This window comes from Stenella coeruleoalba (assembly GCF_951394435.1).
Source record: "Stenella coeruleoalba genome assembly, chromosome: 2".
NCBI classification, from domain to species: Eukaryota; Metazoa; Chordata; class Mammalia; order Artiodactyla; family Delphinidae; genus Stenella; species Stenella coeruleoalba.
The window spans coordinates 90,441,844-90,460,765 of record NC_137147.1 but is presented as its reverse complement, the minus strand read 5'-3'; the positions used below and the strand labels follow the sequence as shown (position 1 = coordinate 90,460,765).

The window sequence follows — 18,922 nt, the reverse complement described above, 5'->3', positions numbered from 1 at the left end:
ATTAAAGACCTAAATGTAAGGCCAGACACTATAAAACTCTTAGAGGAAAACATAGGCAGAATAGTCTATGACATAAATCACAGCAAGATCCTTTTTGACCCACCTCCTAGAGAAATGGAAATAGAAACAAAAATAAACAAATGGGACCTAATCAAACTGAAAAGCTTTGCACAGCAAGGGAAATCATAAACAAGATGAAAAGACAACCCTCAAAATGGGAGAAAATATTTGCAAATGAAGCAACTGAAAAAGGATTAATCTCCAAAATTTACAAGCAGCTCATGCAGCTCAATATCAAAAAAACAAACAACCTACTCCAAAAAATGGGCCAAAGACCTAAATAGACATTTCTCCAAAGAAGTTATACAGATTGCCAACAAACACATGAAAGGATGCTCAACATCACTAATCATTAGAGAAATGCAGATCAAAACTACAATTAGGTATCACGTCACTCCAGTCGAATGGCCATCATCAAAAGGTCTACAAACAATAAATGCTGGAGAGGGTGTGGAGAACAGGGAACCCTCTTGCACTGTTGGCGGGAATGTATATTGAGACAGCCACTATGGAGAACAGTATGGAGGTTCCTTAGAAACCTAAAAATAGAACTACCATACGACCCAGCAATCCCACTACTGGGCATATACCCTGAGAAAACCATAATTCAAAAAGAGTCATGTACCACAATGTTCATTGCAGCTCTATTTATAATACCCAGGACATGGAAGCAACATAAGTGTCCATTGACAGAAGAATGGTTGAAGAAGATGTGACACATATATACAATGGAATATTACCTAGCCATAAAAAGAAACGAAATTGAGTTATTTGTAGTGAGGTGGATGGACCTAGAGTCTGTCATACAGAGTGAAGTTAATTCAGAAATAGAAAAACAAATACTGTATGCTAACACATATATATGGAATCTAAAAATAATAATAATAATAATGGTTCTGAAGAACCTAGGGGCAGGACAAGAATAAAGACACAGACATAGAGAATGGACTTGAGGACACGGGGAGGGGGAAGGGTAAGCTGGGATGAAGTGAGAGAGTGGCATGGACATATATACACTACCAAATGTAAAATAGATAGCTGGGGGAAGCAGCCGCATAGCACAGGGAGATCAGCTAGGTGTTTTGTGACCACGTAGAGGGATGGGATAGGGAGGGTGGGAGGGAGGTGCAAGAGGGAGGAGATATGGAGATATATGTATATGTATAGCTGATTCACTTTGTTATAAAGCAGAAACTAACACACCGTTGTAAAGCAATTATACTCTCATAAAGATGTTAAAAAAAAACAAAAAGAATTTACCGTGGCACTGCGGTCCTTAATATAACAAATCTAAATGCCTTTATTCATTCACTCAATAAATATTTTTTGAAGCTTTCCTAGCTCCAAGGACACAGCAGTGCACAAATCCAAAGGCAAAGTCCCCACTTTCATGGGATTATATTCTAGGGTAAGCCTCTCTCGCTCAGGTCCCTTCAACAGCCTTTCTCCTTACCTTATAAGGTTACCCAGCCCGTCAAGGCTTCTCCAGTTGAATTGTGAGAGACTCCTTACTGTCCCACAGTTTTCCCATTCCTGTCTGTTCTTTTGTTTTTTCTGCCTGGAATACCCTTATATTTTCTGACCGGTTGTCAGTATCCAGCCTTTGCTTTTAGTTCCTGCTCAAAAGTTACTTTGTTGAGAAAATCATCCCTAATGTAATTATTTCTTCATTATTTTTATTTCATAATGAACTTGGACAATGCCTTCAGTTTTCATTTATACCTATCTCCTGATGACTCTTGCAAATATTTCTTGTCTTCCAAAGTTGATTATAAACTTATTGAGGTAAAACCTGTGTCTTCTACTTTTTTTCACGTGTGGTAGAGACTATTTATTGTCCTCTAATATACATTTTCACCTTCCTCCTCCTTTTAATACTAGAACCCCCTAAAATTTTATCTGGTGACATACTAGAGATTACATTTCCCAGTCTTCTTTGTAACTAGGTAAGGTCACAGAGACTAAATTCCGGTCAATGGAATGTCAACAGAAGTGATTGTTTGCTCTCTACTTCCTTAACCCCCTTCCTATGGACTGGAATGTGATCTTGGAAGTGATCAGTCATCTTGGACCTTGAAGATGAGGGCAAACCCCAAGGTAATGGTAATACTAGAGAGGTCATCTGGGTTTTCTGGGCTACCTTTTGGAGCAGACCTTTCTTATTCCAGTAGATGGCCTATGGCCTTGAATTTTTACGCACTAGGAAAACAAACTTCTGTCTTATTTAGGTCACTATTCTTGGCCTTTTATAAAACATTGAAACTAATATCCTAACTAATACAATGCTCCTTACAGTACTTAACATAGAATATTATGAGTAGACTCCTAAATAAATACCTATTAAATGAGTGAATGTACCTCTGAATTTAATGACATAAGTATTCAGTAATAAAGTGATTTGGTTTTGTTTCTTCTTGAATATTCCATTCATTATGTGTTTAAAAGAGAAAGGGTGGTTCTGATATATTTTTTAAATAAATTTATTTATTTTTGGCTGCATTGGGTCTTTGTTACTGTGCGAGGGCTGTCTCTGGTTGCAGCGAATGGGGGCTACTCTTCGTTGCGGTGCACAGGCTTCTCTTTGCAGTGGCTTCTCTTGTTGCTGAGCATGGGCTCTAGGCATGTGGGCTTCAGTAGTTGTGGCTCATGGGCTCTAGAGCACAGGCTCAGTAGTTGTGGCTCACAGGCTTAGTTGCTCCGTGGCATGTGGATCTCCCAGACCAGGGCTCGAACCCATATCCCCTACATTGGCAGGAGGATTCTTAACCACTGTGCCACCAGGGAAGCCTGGTTCTGATATTTTTTTTTTCACTGAATTATATTCATTTTGTTGGAAATATGACACACTGTCAATATACTCTCTCCTTCTGATATCACTGAATAAGACTTTTGGAAGAACTATCTGGAATAGGATAGTTTGGCAGTAAAATGTGTCATTAAAGAGAGAACTTTTAAATAAATAGGAAACCTTGCAGAAATCTTACAGTTTTGAAGTCTATAGAGAGACATGGTCACTGCTGATGTCTATAGCTCCTTGTCCTGCCCAAGTGCACCATGACCTCGCAGAATTACAAAGCAGAGGAAACAACATACCTCCAAATCTCCCGAGATATTGGCACCAGCAAGAATCCCAGTTGCTGCTGGGAAAAAAATGGCAAAGACAGAGAAGAAGCCTTCACCTTTTGTGAAGCTTGGCCCAAAGTTTTCTGCAAATATTGATGCTGCAACACAAATAATGAGAAAATTATCATGTAGACTTTCTTCACAGGTAGGAGATAAAGTTACATTTGGCTTCTATAGCCCTAAATGCAAAGTGTCCCTATAATCTAAATGGAATGAGCTTGAAGATATTGGTGTACTGCTGATGAACCTCATGTCAATATTTGCCAAGAGTCAAAATACATGTCAGAAGGTTTTAGGTCTCTAGGACATACCCTGAAAAATCAATAATTTTCATGCAAACAGAGACCCATGCTGTCTACCTTCTTTGAATCTAGAAGATTGAAAAAGAAGGAAATGGAAAATTCTCTCATGACCCTACTGGCATACTCACAAATATACCACACAACATTGCCCTACACACATACAGCTACATTCTCACTTATATATGCACCTTAATCAGCACACTGCTTTTCTATGCCTTTTTAAAAAACATTGTAGGAGAAACTTATGGGTGAGGCTATCTTAGAGTTTTTTTTACTAATGTACTAACCTCCCTGCCCCTGTCTCTAGAGTTGGATCTTAGATCCTTATACCAAATTCTCATGTATAGGAGACCATATATATATATATATATATATATATATATATATATATATATATATATATTCTCTCTTTATATATAATACATATATATGGAGAGAGAGAGAGAGAGAGAGAGAGAGGAGCTTTGGTCATAAAATAATAACATCCCACAGGTTGTCACCAAATTATTTAAATGAAAAGAAAACAGGAACTTCCCTGGTGGCACAGTGGTTAAGAATCCGCCTGCCAATGCAGGGGACACGGGTTCGAGCCCTGGTCTGGGAAGATCCCACATGCCACGGAGCAACTAAGCTCGTGCACCACAAGCACTACCGGGCCTGTGCTCTAGAGCCCGCAAGCCACAACTACTGAGCCCACATGCCACAACTACTGAAGACGGTGCGCTCTAGGGCCTGTGCTCAGCAACAGGAGAAGCCACCGCAGTGAGAAGCCTGCACACTGCAATGAAGAGTAGCTCCTGCTTGCTGCAACTAGAGAAAGCCCGCGTGCAGCAACAATGACCCAATGCAGCCAAAAAATTACTTAGTTTAAAAAAAAAGAAAAAAACTTAAAAAAAAGAAAAGGAACAATGTAGAAGAAAAACAAAGAAAGAAAAGGAAGGAAGAAAAATATGAACAAAAGAATCTAGGATGATGCAAAAATAAGGAAAGAAAATTTAAAACATAAAAATTACAGCAGGAGCTGGAAGAAGGGAAAAGAATCAAAAGGAAAAAGATTTGCAAAGCAAACGAGACAATTTTACAAAGAAAAAGAATCAGGAAGAAAGAAGTGATGTGATATAAAAAGGGAACAAATACTGACAACCGAGTAAATAATGAAGGGAAATGTAAAAAACCCTCAGCAGTGGATTCTTGAGTAAACTAGAGTGGAGAGATATGAAAGAGTGGATAGGCAGAGTAGAATAGAAGAGAGAAGTCAAAATTTATGCCCAGTGCCATGCCATTATCACAGATGCTATATTAATAAGTCCTACAATCTTTTATGCTTGCAAACCTGACAGTGATGCTCAACTAGGTAATGCTATAAGAAAGCAAGGTACAAAATTCTAGCAGGAAGAAAAAATGTGTTTGACTTCAGTGCTCTCAGTGGTTGGACACATTGTCTGAGCTATGTTCTCTTTCTTGTACATGCACTCTACTTCTACTTCTACTATTTGACAGAGACAACAATGTGTCCAAATCACTTTAACATCTGCTATCTTACTTGCTTTTCAAAATCCCTTTAGGAAGTTGTTATCATCACCCCCACCTTGGCAGGAAAATCTGAGAAGTAATCATGTCAGTTTGCAGCAGGATTGAGACTCACTCTGGTTCTCCTGACTCCAACCCCAGGCTCTTCCCTGGATCACACTGGGATTCTAGTGGCCGGGGTAGGAATCATGGGGATGGTGATGGGGGCAGGCAATGGAGAACCATTTATTGCAGAGCAAGTTATTTGTCATATGTACCTTGGTAATTAAAGAAACCTCTGGACTTTTTCTCATTGTTGGATGGAATGACAGTTCCAATGAAGAAGTTTGCAATAGCAATGAGAAGAATGATCAGAAGAATCACTTGAGCCTGGAATGACAAAGTAACAGGAGGTCAAATTAGATTTGTTCAATGACTTTTTACATAATTATAAAAGTTATAAGTGCCCACTGAAGAAAGACCCTATCTAATAATTCCAGTTAAGATTCTACTATCCAAAGTAGGTAATAAGTGTGTTCTCATAAAATGGCATCTTAATGAGCCTTATTTGGCCCGAGTATAGATGTTACATTTTCAGTGGGTGCATGTGCTTGGGCACTTGAAGGTGACATTTCAGGAGCATTTCAAGTACTAAGTGGGTAACTTAGTGCAGTGTTCCTAAGAATAAATGGAGCCAAAAGATTGAACACTGATAGAGTTGGTTTCTTTCCTAGGCAGAGCACCTATGGATTCCTCCCCTTCACAGTAATAACTGCAGAAGGAGTATGAGAACACAGAATGATGCATAGAATTCCCATGATGCCTAGTGCACTTGACGTTGGGCTACCATACCAGTGTGCGCCCAGCATAAGCAGTCTGCAAGGTTGACCAGCCAAATCACTGTTCTTTAGTCCATCTGACATTTCATAGAGGTTATTGGCTTGGCATTCCCATATGCTGTTCCCTCTGCTGGAAACACACTTTTCCCTATACTTTGCAAAACTGTATCTTTCCTCTCATCCATTATGTGTTAGTTACCTCCGCAGAGAGGCCTTTCTTGATCACTGAATCTAAACAATAACAGCTAATGTTCACAGAGGGCTTACAATACAACAGATGCACATCTAACTTTACCAATATTCTTTCAGGTAAATAATACCACCCACAACTGTATGAAGTAGGTAATACTGCTATCATCATTTTAAAGATAAAGAAACTGAGAAACAGAGAGGTGAAGTAATTTACTAAAGGTCATATAGACATAAACCAGGTTCAACGCCACTCTAACTACAGAGCTGGAGCTTTAAATTCTACCTTCTACTGTTATGAAACTACATTGCCTCCCTCAGGGAATAATCTGACGTATGTTCCCCCTGTTACATTCTATCTCAGTGCCCTGTTTATTTACTTTAGAGCACTTTCACAATTTACCATTCTATATTTACTTGTTAATTACTCAGCTCCCCGTAGACCATATGCTCAACTATGGCAGGGATTGTGCCTGTGTGGGTCACAACTGAATATACAGTGCCTAGCAGAATGCCCAGCACATGATAAGCACTTCGTCAATTTTTGTTTGATGTATGAATGCATAATCTGGAAATAAATGCCAGGTGGGAATGTTTCCTATTGTCTTATGTAAGTGGGAGGCTTTGGCTATCTTTTCATTTCTGGTGACCACTTGATGTCTCGTTATTGCACCTCCAGGCACATAGGAACATAGGAGTTTCAATTGTACTAGTCACTGTCGAGAGTTACAAAGCAAGCAAAAGACATGCTCTCCATCATTCCGAAATTTACTAACTGATTTACTAATAGTTAAATCCAGATATTCTCTAGTTCCAGGGCTTCTGATGCCCTCAAATTTGCTGCTGGAGTACTGGATTTCAGAGGGGAATGATAGTTTCTGCCTTTTTTTTTTTTCTCCCAACACACTTGCCATTTCTTGTGGGCTTCAGCACTCACAGCCAGCTTGGAAGGGGATACCAGGGTGTGAAGATGGCAGTAATCTTGTTGGCTCCGTTACTGTTACTGTAGCATCAAGGACAAAGCACAGGCCTGATCACATGAGCTGGACTGCCTGGACTTCGTGCTTTGAGGGCTTGGTGTTCCACCAAGCACTGACCTGGCTCCTTTTATCATAGAAAGTAATAACAGCAATTCTTTTTGAATATGGAGTTCCTTCTATTCCTGCAATTTGTTCGGGAAGCTGACTAGCCGTTGTTGGTAATATCATTTTGAGAAATTCACTAGCAGTTGTTGGTAATATCATTTTGAGAAATTCACCTTTGCTTCCCATTCCATTCCAGCTACTGAAATTCCCAAAAGAATCACCACTGTGATGGAGCCTATTATCCGGATGTCATTGGTTGGATCCACCATCATCGAATCACTCTCCTGGAACAAAAAAAAAAAATCACTAAAATGGTTAGAAGCTTTTTTTGCCTATATGTCTTATTGTAGAATTTAACAGTGAGAAGAGATACCATGCACTAATGTCTGGGGCTACACAGGATAATGGAAAAATGAAATGCTCATAAATTGGAGAAGATAAAGAATCTAAATTTATTTTTTCCTGTGATAATAGGCCTTTGATAGCCAAGGTCAGGAGTTACAAATTTTAGGGATTCATTCTAGGCACAGCTTTTAAATCTACTGTAGCACTAAGTAAAATTATGGGTACATACAGATATCATGTTTTGTTTCAGAAGAATGACTAGTTATTTTTATGTGTCAAGGGGAATCTTAGAAGAATAAAAATGAGTGGTTTCCAATGTGAATATCAAAAAAAAATAAATGCTACTCAATTAAAGAACAAACTATGAACTATAATCCACTCATTTATTCATCTAATTTTCAAGTAGAGGTACCAATTGAATTCAGTGTCTGCTATCATGACCATAAAAGGAGGACTAGAAGTTAGCTCATATACTAGCTAATTAATGTGTTCACATATATACCATCCAGATGGGGCACCTAAACTAAAAAAGGCCCAGTTTCCTGCAGTGAGTTCTTCTAATGTTTGAACTTTCTTTCCCTTTGGAAATCTATAACCATAATAGTAGTATTGCTGCTGACAATAATTCCCATTATCTTTTCTTTCATATTTTACACTGTATTTCATGTACATTATTTCATTTGATCTGTACCACATTTCTGTGAAAGACATAAACAATATTATTAGCCCATACTATAGATTTGAAAAACAAGGTTCAGATGAACAGAGGGACTGGTCCAGAATCTCTCAGCTGGTAAGTATGAGAGCCAGGACTCTGAGCCAGTTCTGATGCCAAGCCTAGGGCTCCTTCAACTATATTCAGCGTCAATATTCTGCAGAATAAATCTGTTTCCTCTCATCTTGCCATAATGATATCCCCTCGTGCCCTGAAAAAGCAAAATAAACCAAATTATCTTGCTTGGGTGAAGAAAAGAAAAGCTTTTAATTACCTTAAGAAGATCTACCACAGTCTCAGCAAATCCCACCACATACATAGCAACAGCCACTGCATTGGCAAAAGCAAAGATCAAGCCTATAGACCCACCAAACTCGGGCCCTAAGCTTCTGGAAATAAGGTAGTAGGCCCCACCTGAAACGAGAAGTGAACATGCTTTACATTGAGGAACTTTTAGAGGATTTAGTTTATATGACCAAATAATTTTGAATGTCTGAGACCATTTAAAATACTAATTATTCTAATAAAAATATTATAAATCCTAGTAATTTTAGAAATCTTGTTCACTGTAATGAATAACTTAGGCCTGCCTTATATTCTGTATATAATCTACAATAGAACTACTCTGACTAAATAACATCCAATTTATTGAAACCTATAATACACAAATGCTACTAATAAGAATACAGCAAACTTTACCCCACAAATTCTTTGTCTTTTAAAAAACTTCATTGGAGAGTTCAAGTTAATAATGTAACTGAAGTAAAATTTCATAACTGAAATTTCCAGGAACAGGCAGGCCCAGGCAGAGAATGAAGTGGATAGTTTATCATTGTCATTCTAACTTCCTTTCTGGTATAATTTCTGGTGCACATTTACTACATTAAAAAGGTACCTGTACAGTGCTATAGATTATCTGCTCTATAAATCAGACTTAGTTTTGATGGTTTTAGCTCAAGAAGGCATGGTTATTGCCAAATACCTATATGTGTATGGGTGTGGCAAGTGGGAAGTAAGGTAGGGAGGGCCTGGAACGATTGCTTCTCCCTTGGACCTTGAAAAGAAGGTTCTGCTCATGGCTGTATACTTCTGGACACAGGAAAGACTGAGCCAGAATAGTTAACTACCTCAAGAGTTCTGAGAGCATGTTACTGAAGGTTAAAATGACTAGATGTTGAAAGGCCTAGATAACTAGGTGTTGTCACAGACCATAGTGAATCAGTGACTTCCTATACTGAGCTAGCCTTAGAAGTAGACAGAATTGGTAAAGGAATGACACTGGACACACATATCTACAGCCAAAATTATCCTTCACTGAAAAGTTTTCACTGTTTCCTCCACTATAGTGACTCCTTTGGGTTAAGACGACAACATCCTCTCTAAAAATGTAAACTTTTATTTGGGTGGGGCAAATCCCCATGACTTTCTTTGTCCTGATTACATTAAATAAGTTAGCAGCAAGTTACTAGGCTTGGTCAAAATGAGAGACAGGCAGGAGCTGTGAGGGGAGCTGTTTTGTAGGTAGGATGGTGTTTTAGAAGGCCCTGCGTAGGGAGATCTGGATAAGGTACCCAAGTAGAGACCCCAGGAGCCAAAACAGAATTGGAGGGGGAAGAAAGGAAGCTAGAAGAACAATAAGACAAATTCAACCCCTCATTCTCTGCCCAGGCCTGCTTGTTCCTGGATGATTTGAAAGTAACTCTTTGTTTTATTTGTTTTTATTTTCTTTTTAAGAATCTTCTCAAGCTTATTGGCCATTAGGAGCATAGTGTTGGGGTGAACTCTGAAGTCTCACTGAGTGGGAAGTGTCAGCAGTGTCAGCTGGGGTGCTGGAGAAGACCCCTTCTGAGGGGCCCTGGGAGAGAGGCAGTGGGGTCCGTCCAAGGCACAAAGAAACACATAATACTCTATGCTTTCTTTCTAGACACCTGGTCATTCTCTACTTTATAAACATGTTTAATCACAGGAAGTGGGCCAAAAAAATCTTTTCTGGAGATCTCTTAATTTTAGTTGAAAAGAATCATGCCTTGCTGTTTAAATTTTGGATTATTTTGTTTTGTTTTAGGGCTTCTGGGAATAAGTATCAATGTACAAATTTTACTTCCAACATTAAACCAACTCTAGACATTACTACATAGTGAAAGCTTATAGCCATAAGTACATGAATTGGCTTACCTCCTCTTACTACTCCATTTGTGCAAATAGCGGACATAGAAATACCTGTGAGTGTTGTCACTACCACACTCAGGCCAATGATGATGACTCCAAGACCTGAAAAATCCCCCAAGAAAGGTGTTTGGCTCCAGTACTTCAAGAAGTCACCAGTACTTCAGGAGGCAGCAGTCTGAATCTTGTCAAGGAAGGAACAGTCTCCCTATGGAAAACCTGAAATGTTCTAAAAGATCCCATTCCATCTAGGTCTAGGAAGGTCTAGGAAGCACCTGAAATGTACTAAACTTTAAAACTGAAGCTGTGTCGAGAAGTCATTTCCCAAGAAACACCAGCGAGAGGTGTCCAGTAGCCTGAAAAATAAAGCATTTACCCAAGGAATTTGAGCATCTGGAAATCATGACCTGCAACGTGCCAGAGAGGACCATTAGAAAAGAGACCACAGCTGACAAGAGTAGACGAGGACTATACGCACAGTACCTTGTGTTTCCTTCTGTGTCCAGCTCATCCACACAGTTAGCCAGGCTTCAAGAACATTGGGCTACTTTCTTGTTCCCACCAAAAAGAAGTATAATAAAAAGTTTTTGCCTACCCGTAGCAAGTGATGAGAGCATTTAGATATCTTAGAAATTTTACCTCCACGAACAAACCCGTTAGTTGCTATTGCAGAAGTTGACAACCCAGTAATAGAAGTTACCATGGTGGAAAGAAGAATTATGAGAACTCCAAGACCTGTTAGCAATGAAAGACAGAAGATATTACATTTTACTTTTCTTCCTTGGATTCCCTATTGCTGCAAACTATACTGCTTTGAATTCAAGTGTTCACATCCAAGCCTTGGGCCCCAGTGGAGTTCCTTCGTGCTAAGGAGAAACGGATTTGCCTGGCGTAAAGACCAAGTTGGAGAACTGCTCATTATGATGAAGGATGGTTTCCAAAAGCAAACACAATCTAAAATGCAGCCCTGGAAAGGAAAAGCTGACTTACGCTGGTGTCCTGGGAGAGAAAATACCCTGGCTGCGAAAAGAGAAAACATAACATTTGACCTTCTCTCTTGCTGGAGAGGAACCTGAATGAGAAAGTTGGGGGTTTGACAAAGGTTAAATCCTTCTCCATTTTTCTTGCATCTCTTTTGCCTGGCAGGGGGTAAAAAAAATGAACCAACTTGGATTACCTTTGAAAACACTCCAGAAAAGTCAGTGGTGAACTATTTGGGCCTGTGTTGCCTTTACCTTACAAATGATCATGCGGGTCACAGGTTTAATTACCTCCTCTGACATATCCATTTGTAGCAATAGCAGAGGTGGATAAACCAGTGATAGCAGTCACTGTCACGGCTAAGCCGATGATAATCACACCAAGACCTCAGTTGAGAGAGGAAAAATAAAGGCAATTAAATGGTGGAATAATCCATTAGATCATTTACATAAAAGCCAGCAAGTCTAGAGTAGTCACCAAAGGACCACATTTGAGTTTAACAAGTTGGTCTGGACATCACCACAGAGGAAATGCCCAGCATTGAAGTTTTCTGCCTGGAGTAGCACAGATCCAAGAAACTCAAGACCTAAGCTGTGCAGTGCAAAGTTTCACATAACTGAACAACTATGGCTGGTCAGAATTCAACATGAACCTCACTGTTTATGAAGTTCCAGACACCCATAAACATAATAATTGGTCTGAACAATCCCAAGCTGTTAATATTACTAGAGTGTAGATGTTCATCCTTCCAGGGAAGTATCTTTTTATGTATATTCGACTGTGTAGGAGTGGAAAATTACATATAGTATAGAAAATTGTTCATCTGGCAGATGAGTAAAGTAGAAAGAATCAAATCAAACTACATTTACTTACTGGCTATGTGAACTCTGGCAAGTTACCTATTTTCTGAGCCAGAAATGACAATGAAATTAGAAAGAATGCGCGTGTAGAGTGGCCGTGTATAAAGAAAGTAGTGGAGTGTATAAAGACAGAATGCATGTGTAAAGTAAAGTAGCATAGTGCATAGAACACAGTACACAATCAATGGCACTGCTTTTTGATCAAATCCACAATAGTCGTAACAGCTATTGTTTATTAAAAGCCAACCATATATCCAGCTGTGCTAGGCGGTATGTGAAATGCAAGGAAAAATGAAAAAAGCTGCCCTCAAGGATCTTATGGTTCAGAATCATTTATTATGAGAGGGAGAAAGCAGACCAGAATTCAGAGGAAGGCAAGGCTGCTTTCAGTTTCAGGAAATACACAGCTAGGAGGACACTGAAGGGTAGCAGAATATGCTGTCCCAAAATTTGCCACTTTAGCATAAGGATTATTTTGAGCTAAAGACAGCTGAAAAGAAGAAGATACCTCTTATTTGCCTAAAGGCAGGACATAGATTTGTAATGGTGTCTCCTCTTTCCTCTATACTGGGGACAGTTATCAGCTAGAGACTGGAGACAGCTGGAGATGGTACTAGAGGAATCTACATAGACTTTACTAACTAGCCCTTATCTTCCGTTAGTTCCCCCATGTATTTGCCTTCCCACAATGTGCCACTCTAGAAACTCAGTCTTTTCCTTTGTCTTGTTACTTCTCTAAAAATGTGTTTTTCTGTTAAGATGCTTGTATAAGCCCAAGTTGTAACCACCCCTTTGAGTTACTCAGTGCTGAAGATTCCCATGTACATGCACGATGCACATATTACTAAACTTCTGATTGTTTTTCTCTTGTTAATCTGTATGTTGTCAGTCTGCTTTACAGGGCCCTAGCCAATGAGCCTAAGATGAGTAGAGGGAAAACAGTTTTTCCTCCCCTCCATTACCCTCCTCAGTGGAGATCAACCTTAAATTCAGGGAGAACTTGTAGGCACTGAAATCACCCTGGCTCCAGCCAGAATGTGCTTGCCTAGGTCTGTTTGGTGTGTTCCTTGACATAAAGTGAATGCTTCATAATTGTTGATAGCCTCGCTTGTTCCAAGGATGATAAAAAGGGCAGTTAGCCAAGAGAGGCTGTGATCTCTCTGGCCATGCCCTAGAACAAGGGGAAGTGGAAGGAAGTTAAGGACAAAAATGGGAATGAGGTATTGGAAGCTGGCTCTTTTGATGCCTCCAGTTATATCCTGGCTCTAGCAGAAGTTTCTAGGCTATTTTACAGTTAAAGTGCAGTAGGAAGAGGCTAACCATGGGTATGAGATGCAAACTTAGACTATATTGGTTTGGCCCCTATAGATTCCTGCACATTTGGTGTTATAAGAAATGCTTGCACTAAATTCTTTGTATCTTTTGCAGGGATCCTGTGGTGAGCGTCACCTCTACATCACTGTGCAGTTTCAAGTCTGTGTGCCAGTAAAGGTGACTTCTTTTTTTTTTTTTTTTTGCACTTTATTTTAACTCTTGACTTTATTTTGAGGAAGTTTGATACCAAATGTTTAGCTCACCCCAGCAACAGTAGAGAACCAAATAGTTTGCATTTCATGACATTAAACCTACTCTGACTTTTGTTATTTCCCTACCCCTTATATTCCCTTTGCCTTTATTTTCCAAACAATTCTTAATGTATCCTTTGGCATCTTATATATTTCTGTAAACCATTTAAAATCCTGGAACAAAGTTGTATGCATTTAAACAGCAAGGGATTTGCTTCCCTCTCACAATCAAACATAAAATCCCAGGGCAAAAGCAGCTTAGAAAACATTCAGTTCATAGTTTTCTCAAACTTCAGTCCTTGAACCACCTGCTTCAGGAAATGCCTGGGGTGCTTATTAAAAATGCCCAGACTTACTGACTTTGGATCTTTCCAAGTGAATCCCAGGGTTCTGCAGTTTTGTAACTATCTTCCCAGGTAATTGTTATGCACCCCACAGTCTGAAGATTATTGTTGAGCTACCCTCAGCCAATCTCAATTTGTGTCTGCCTGTTCAGCAGCGTTCTTCAAAGAATTGATTGGGAAACAATTAATCCAGCTCCCTAATTTTCAGATGAGACAGTGAAACACACCAAATATAAATGACTTGCTTCAGGTCGTACTTGCTTTTCATGCCCTTCTTCCTTGCTTGATGTTTAAGTTTACTGGATACCATCATGCCCCAGCCAAGATGGTCAAGACAGAGAACAACAAGACAGAGAACAACTACCAATTGCTTTTGGGGACAAGGCAGCCAGAACTTATAGCCCCAGATGGTTACCCAAGGACTGTAGCTACCATTATTCCTGGCTACAGCTTCCTTCTGGCTTTTTCCCCAGGGTCTGAGCTTGAAAGTATATTCAGGTTTCTTCCCCAGGCTACCCGCAAAGCCAGAAAGGGGTACTGCTTGTACTTGTTTGTCTTCTTTCCCAGTAAAGGGGACCCAATTTGGACCCAGATGGTGACTTAATCAACTCCTTCAGCTTTGAGTTCGTGACAAAGTCCAGTAAAACTGAGTAAGGGTGATAGTAAGTTTCTACTACTCACTAAAGTCTATTTTCTCGGAATTAAAAAAAAAAACAAAAAAAACCTCCATTCAAAGGAAAACCCACTGGACACCCATTTAGGTAGAACTCTACTCTCTTCTGAAGCTGGATTTGACAATTTAAATAAAAGATCCTTATTAAAACAATACTGATGTCTGAAAGTATAATAAACAGTTTAGCAGAAGATAGAATTCTTCATATTCTACAATTTTGCAATAAACATGAAACTGGGTTGACTGTGAAGAATAATGTAAGATCTGATTAAAGTTCAGATTATTACCCAAACATACGGATTTTAAATAAGTTGCATTAAAAAGAATCACCCCTGCCCTGGGCTACACTCACACCTCCAAACAAAATAATGTTTCCTGATGATCTCAATAAGTTACTAAACTGCCCTTAAAAAACTAATTTTGCATGAAACCCTGGAGCAACAGTTTGGCAATATTAAGATGCAGATTTTTCATGGAATAGCATATACTTATTTTGGACCCTGAGGCTGTAAGTGTTCATTTGATATGCATCATAAAGCCAGCAAGAAGCCCTTTGTCAGGAGCCCAGCAGTTGCCAAACACACAAAGAGGAAAAACTATGGGAACTGGTTCCAGCTCTTTTTCGCATTAAGTCTTCTGGTGATTCTGAATCTGTTTTGAGGAGTGAAGGCAATAAATAATGACCAAGTACCTTTTAAATGTGAATTGAGACACATTTTGGAGTAGAATCTGAAAGCACATCTGAACTTCTGTGTTCTTGATACTAATGATTTATAGGTATGCCCCCCACAAAGTGAACCTATAATGTGTTTTCCATATAGAGAGTAGAACATCATTAATTTTTATCACATTGAATCAGAAACTTTTATATAATTCAAATAAATCTTTATATAAATTTTAGTAGTATACTCACAATAAAAATATTTGCCAGAGGAAACAATACTTTAAATAAAATACAATATTTAAAAACATTAAATAAGCACTCAAAATAATTTCAACATCATCCATTTCCATTTAGCAAAATTATCAATACTTATATACATTATCTTGGTCTTTTTACCTATCTTTTTAAGCTTCTATCTGGCAATAGTTTATTAACCTTTGTTTTCTTACTACTTGTACCTGCAAGTAACACTGTTTTCTCTGGAAAATGTTCAACAGTTCAGCATTTTTATTAGTCAAGTCACAGTTTCACCAGTTTTCCCACAAGTTATTTTTGTTCAGTGATGTTTTGCTAATAATTGTAAGGGGGATACTCTGATGAATGTCAGTATGTCCCAAAATATGAATACTATTATTTAAAATGAATGTATCTCTATATACTTGGACACCTAAAACTCTATGAAATGATGAAATATTTACTTGAGCGTTTATCTGGTCGGCAAGCTGGAAAATTCCAGGCTCCCAGGAGATAACACTTTACCTGTCTTCTCTGACAGACATTGTCAAAGAGGCAAAGTAAAAGAGCCCAAGTGCAGATTAATTCTGCGATCTTCATCTCACATTCAGTGTTAATGGTGAAAACAAGTTGCTTATTGAGTTTTTAATTTACATTGAAAACTACATAGGAGGGAAAAAGTGCTTACCGATCCCAGCTTCTCCAACAATCCAGGAGAGGCGAATGAAGAGCATGACACCCCAGATATTCAGCATACATCTTACCTGTGGGTTGAGGGAGCATGGAAAAGGACATGAGAAGTGACAGTGGGGCAGCACCCAGCCATCTTTGTAACTCTGGTGTTCAGGCTTATTAACACTTAGTCCACTAGGACATTGAACAGATAGTTTTCATTTGTAAACACAGAAGCTTTCTCACCAGCACACCTTTCACCCATCCAAACTTCACGGCACCGGCTTGGTCTTCTTCCTTGTTTTCAGCTTGTTCATCGCCAGGCATCCCATCCCCGTTGGCAACCACGTCAGCTGAACCCGGGGCCACTGATACATTCTGCATTTTTACAGAGAGCAAAACATGGTATTTGGTCAACACATGGTTCCATAAAACTTCCAGAGGCAAATAAAAACAATTGACATGAAACGTGAGGAAAATAAACATATTCCAGTCATTTTAATAAGATGATTATTTTTTGCCCTGGGAGTTTATGCGTTCATTTTGTGGGTGATTTTAGGCACCACTGAGACTGCAAGGGTGGTAAAGGAAACGGGGCAGTTCTTCTACTGGTGAGAATATTACCTTAGGGGAAAACGATGGAATTTGGATAAATTTAGAATACAAAAGGATCAAAAGAGAGAAGGGGGAATGCAAGGTGGGGAGGAAAGCTTATCAAGAGTGAATGAAGGTCTTTTAGAAGGCAAGGTACGAGGGCCAGACAGTTAACCTTCCTCACTAATGCAGTGTTTGGCCTTCTTTCCATTCACCTCCCTGGGCTTCATTTTATCCATCTAAAAAAAATAACAAAACTTCTCCACTCACGTCAGAGTATCTTTAAGAAGATTCAATAGAAGTAACACATAGAAGTGTTTTCTTTAAAAAAAAAAAAAAAATAGTTTAGAGTATTCTTAAAATACTCTAAAGTTGTAAAGGCTCTGTATGGCTACAAGAATGATACTCCTGTAGGGGAATTTTCTTTCAGATTTGATATACGTTGCCTGAGAATTGTTGGATGTCCAATAGTATTGTACGGAAGGTAAGAAGCCTCCATACTGACGACTAGAAAGGTAAGCTGAGTAGAAATAAGAAGTAAGTACTATAGAAAAGGTCGAAACCTTTACTGAGGGTTTTTTTTTTTTCCTGTGGCCTTATTTTGAAAACGATCTTCCTTGTCAGTAGGATAGTCTCTGAATTTAATGGGGAAGGAAATAGCTATGTTTCTCTCAAGTTAAGAACAAACAACTCTCTAGCTTTTCTTTTAGGTGTGACTGAATAATTTCAGATGCCATCCACTTAGTTTAGCCTATCTAGCACTTACCTGACTCTTTAATGGTTAGACTACACTCTGTTAAGCTCCCCGAAAGCAACCTTCTCCAGTAAGGATTTTGAAATTATTAGGGAATTTTTTTAGATTCAGCAGTTGATTATCATTATTAAAGAACAACTTTATCTTGTTTAAGTGGTCTAAACTGGTGTAAGTCTAGGATGACGTGTTCTGACATTACTAGCTAAGAGGCCTTAGACAAGGGCATATTTTCCCTCTAAAATGGGACTGGTATGATGTAAATATTCAGTGTTTATTATAAGGACTTTATTTGGGGACGACTGAAGTTCTTTCTCTTGCCATGATCAAGAGTTCTTGCTTCTTTGGGCTTTGATGTACCATTAGCATACCCACTGTAAGATCACCCTAATCTGGGCTGTTTACTCCAAGGTGATTTTGATTCCTTGTCTCCTTCTTCCAGCAAGTCCTCTAAGCAAGGATTTCTCCCAGTTTTGTTCTCCCGTAAGACTTTTTTCATGATACTAGTGTGACACTTGGGTAACCAATGTAATATAATGTGATGAGAGTTATTGTATGTGAACTGAATTGGAGGAAGATGGTGGTATGGGTTACTTCTCAATACCAACCAAGGGCCTGCCATTCAGCAGGCCATCAATAAACAGTATTGAATTGAAGGCCACCCGATCTCTACCACTTAAAAGCAGACGACTTAGCTTCTTTTTATCCATTCTTGCCTCCTATTTCTTTTTCTTCCTTCCCTATTGGGTATTCCATTTCTCACTGTTTCCTCTGTGCAGGCCACATTAAATAAGAGACAGAAACTGAGTGAATCCCAAGTCAGATCATCTTACTATTTTCTGACAGCATTAGGAAAAATTTGAATGGCATAGAAAACTGAAATTAAAGGTTAAAATTTAGTTTTGAATTACCTGAGAAATATCTTAATCTTAAGCATCCTCAGTCCCTATTTACACAAATAATTGAAAGCTGACATCATATAGTCATATCAATGTAAGATATGGATAAACAAAGTCCATAGAAACTGAGGCTGAACTGGGCAGAAACTGGTGATTTATAGCAGCCACAAATGCAAGTCATGCATGTAATTCAAAATTTTTCAGTAGGTACTTCAAAAACAGTGAAAAGAAATTAGTGAAATAACTTGGGGTCAGATATGGATCCTTACATTAAAAAATACATTTCATTTTTGCAGAATATCGTACTTCCCATATTTGTAATATAAATATTCATTAGCAGTAGGGGCACCCC

The 18,922-nt window shown here is 38.8% G+C and overlaps 1 protein-coding gene and 1 long non-coding RNA gene across 3 annotated transcripts in view; one reads left to right on the top strand and one right to left on the bottom strand.

Annotated features, from left to right (window-relative positions):
• Nucleotides 1-18,922, top strand: part of LOC307182800 — a 129,305-nt gene that overhangs the window by 89,265 nt on the left and 21,118 nt on the right. The window contains exons 5-7 of one of the 2 annotated variants that reach the window (XR_013827264.1): nucleotides 7,304-7,421; nucleotides 13,603-13,665; nucleotides 17,351-18,054. This is a non-coding gene — a long non-coding RNA (uncharacterized lncRNA). Of the gene's footprint in view, nucleotides 1-7,303; nucleotides 7,422-13,602; nucleotides 13,666-17,350; nucleotides 18,055-18,922 lie in introns of those variants that run through there. The other variant, XR_013827263.1, reaches the window with a different exon arrangement.
• Nucleotides 1-18,922, bottom strand: part of SLC12A1 (solute carrier family 12 member 1) — a 91,017-nt gene that overhangs the window by 63,022 nt on the left and 9,073 nt on the right. The window contains exons 2-8 of the mRNA XM_079914318.1: nucleotides 16,573-16,704; nucleotides 16,343-16,418; nucleotides 10,973-11,068; nucleotides 8,442-8,581; nucleotides 7,281-7,391; nucleotides 5,273-5,384; nucleotides 3,154-3,281 (exon numbers count right to left, since the gene is read on the bottom strand). Of these exons, the coding sequence (XP_079770444.1) occupies nucleotides 3,154-3,281; nucleotides 5,273-5,384; nucleotides 7,281-7,391; nucleotides 8,442-8,581; nucleotides 10,973-11,068; nucleotides 16,343-16,418; nucleotides 16,573-16,704 (795 nt within the window). The remainder of the gene's footprint in view (nucleotides 1-3,153; nucleotides 3,282-5,272; nucleotides 5,385-7,280; nucleotides 7,392-8,441; nucleotides 8,582-10,972; nucleotides 11,069-16,342; nucleotides 16,419-16,572; nucleotides 16,705-18,922) is intronic.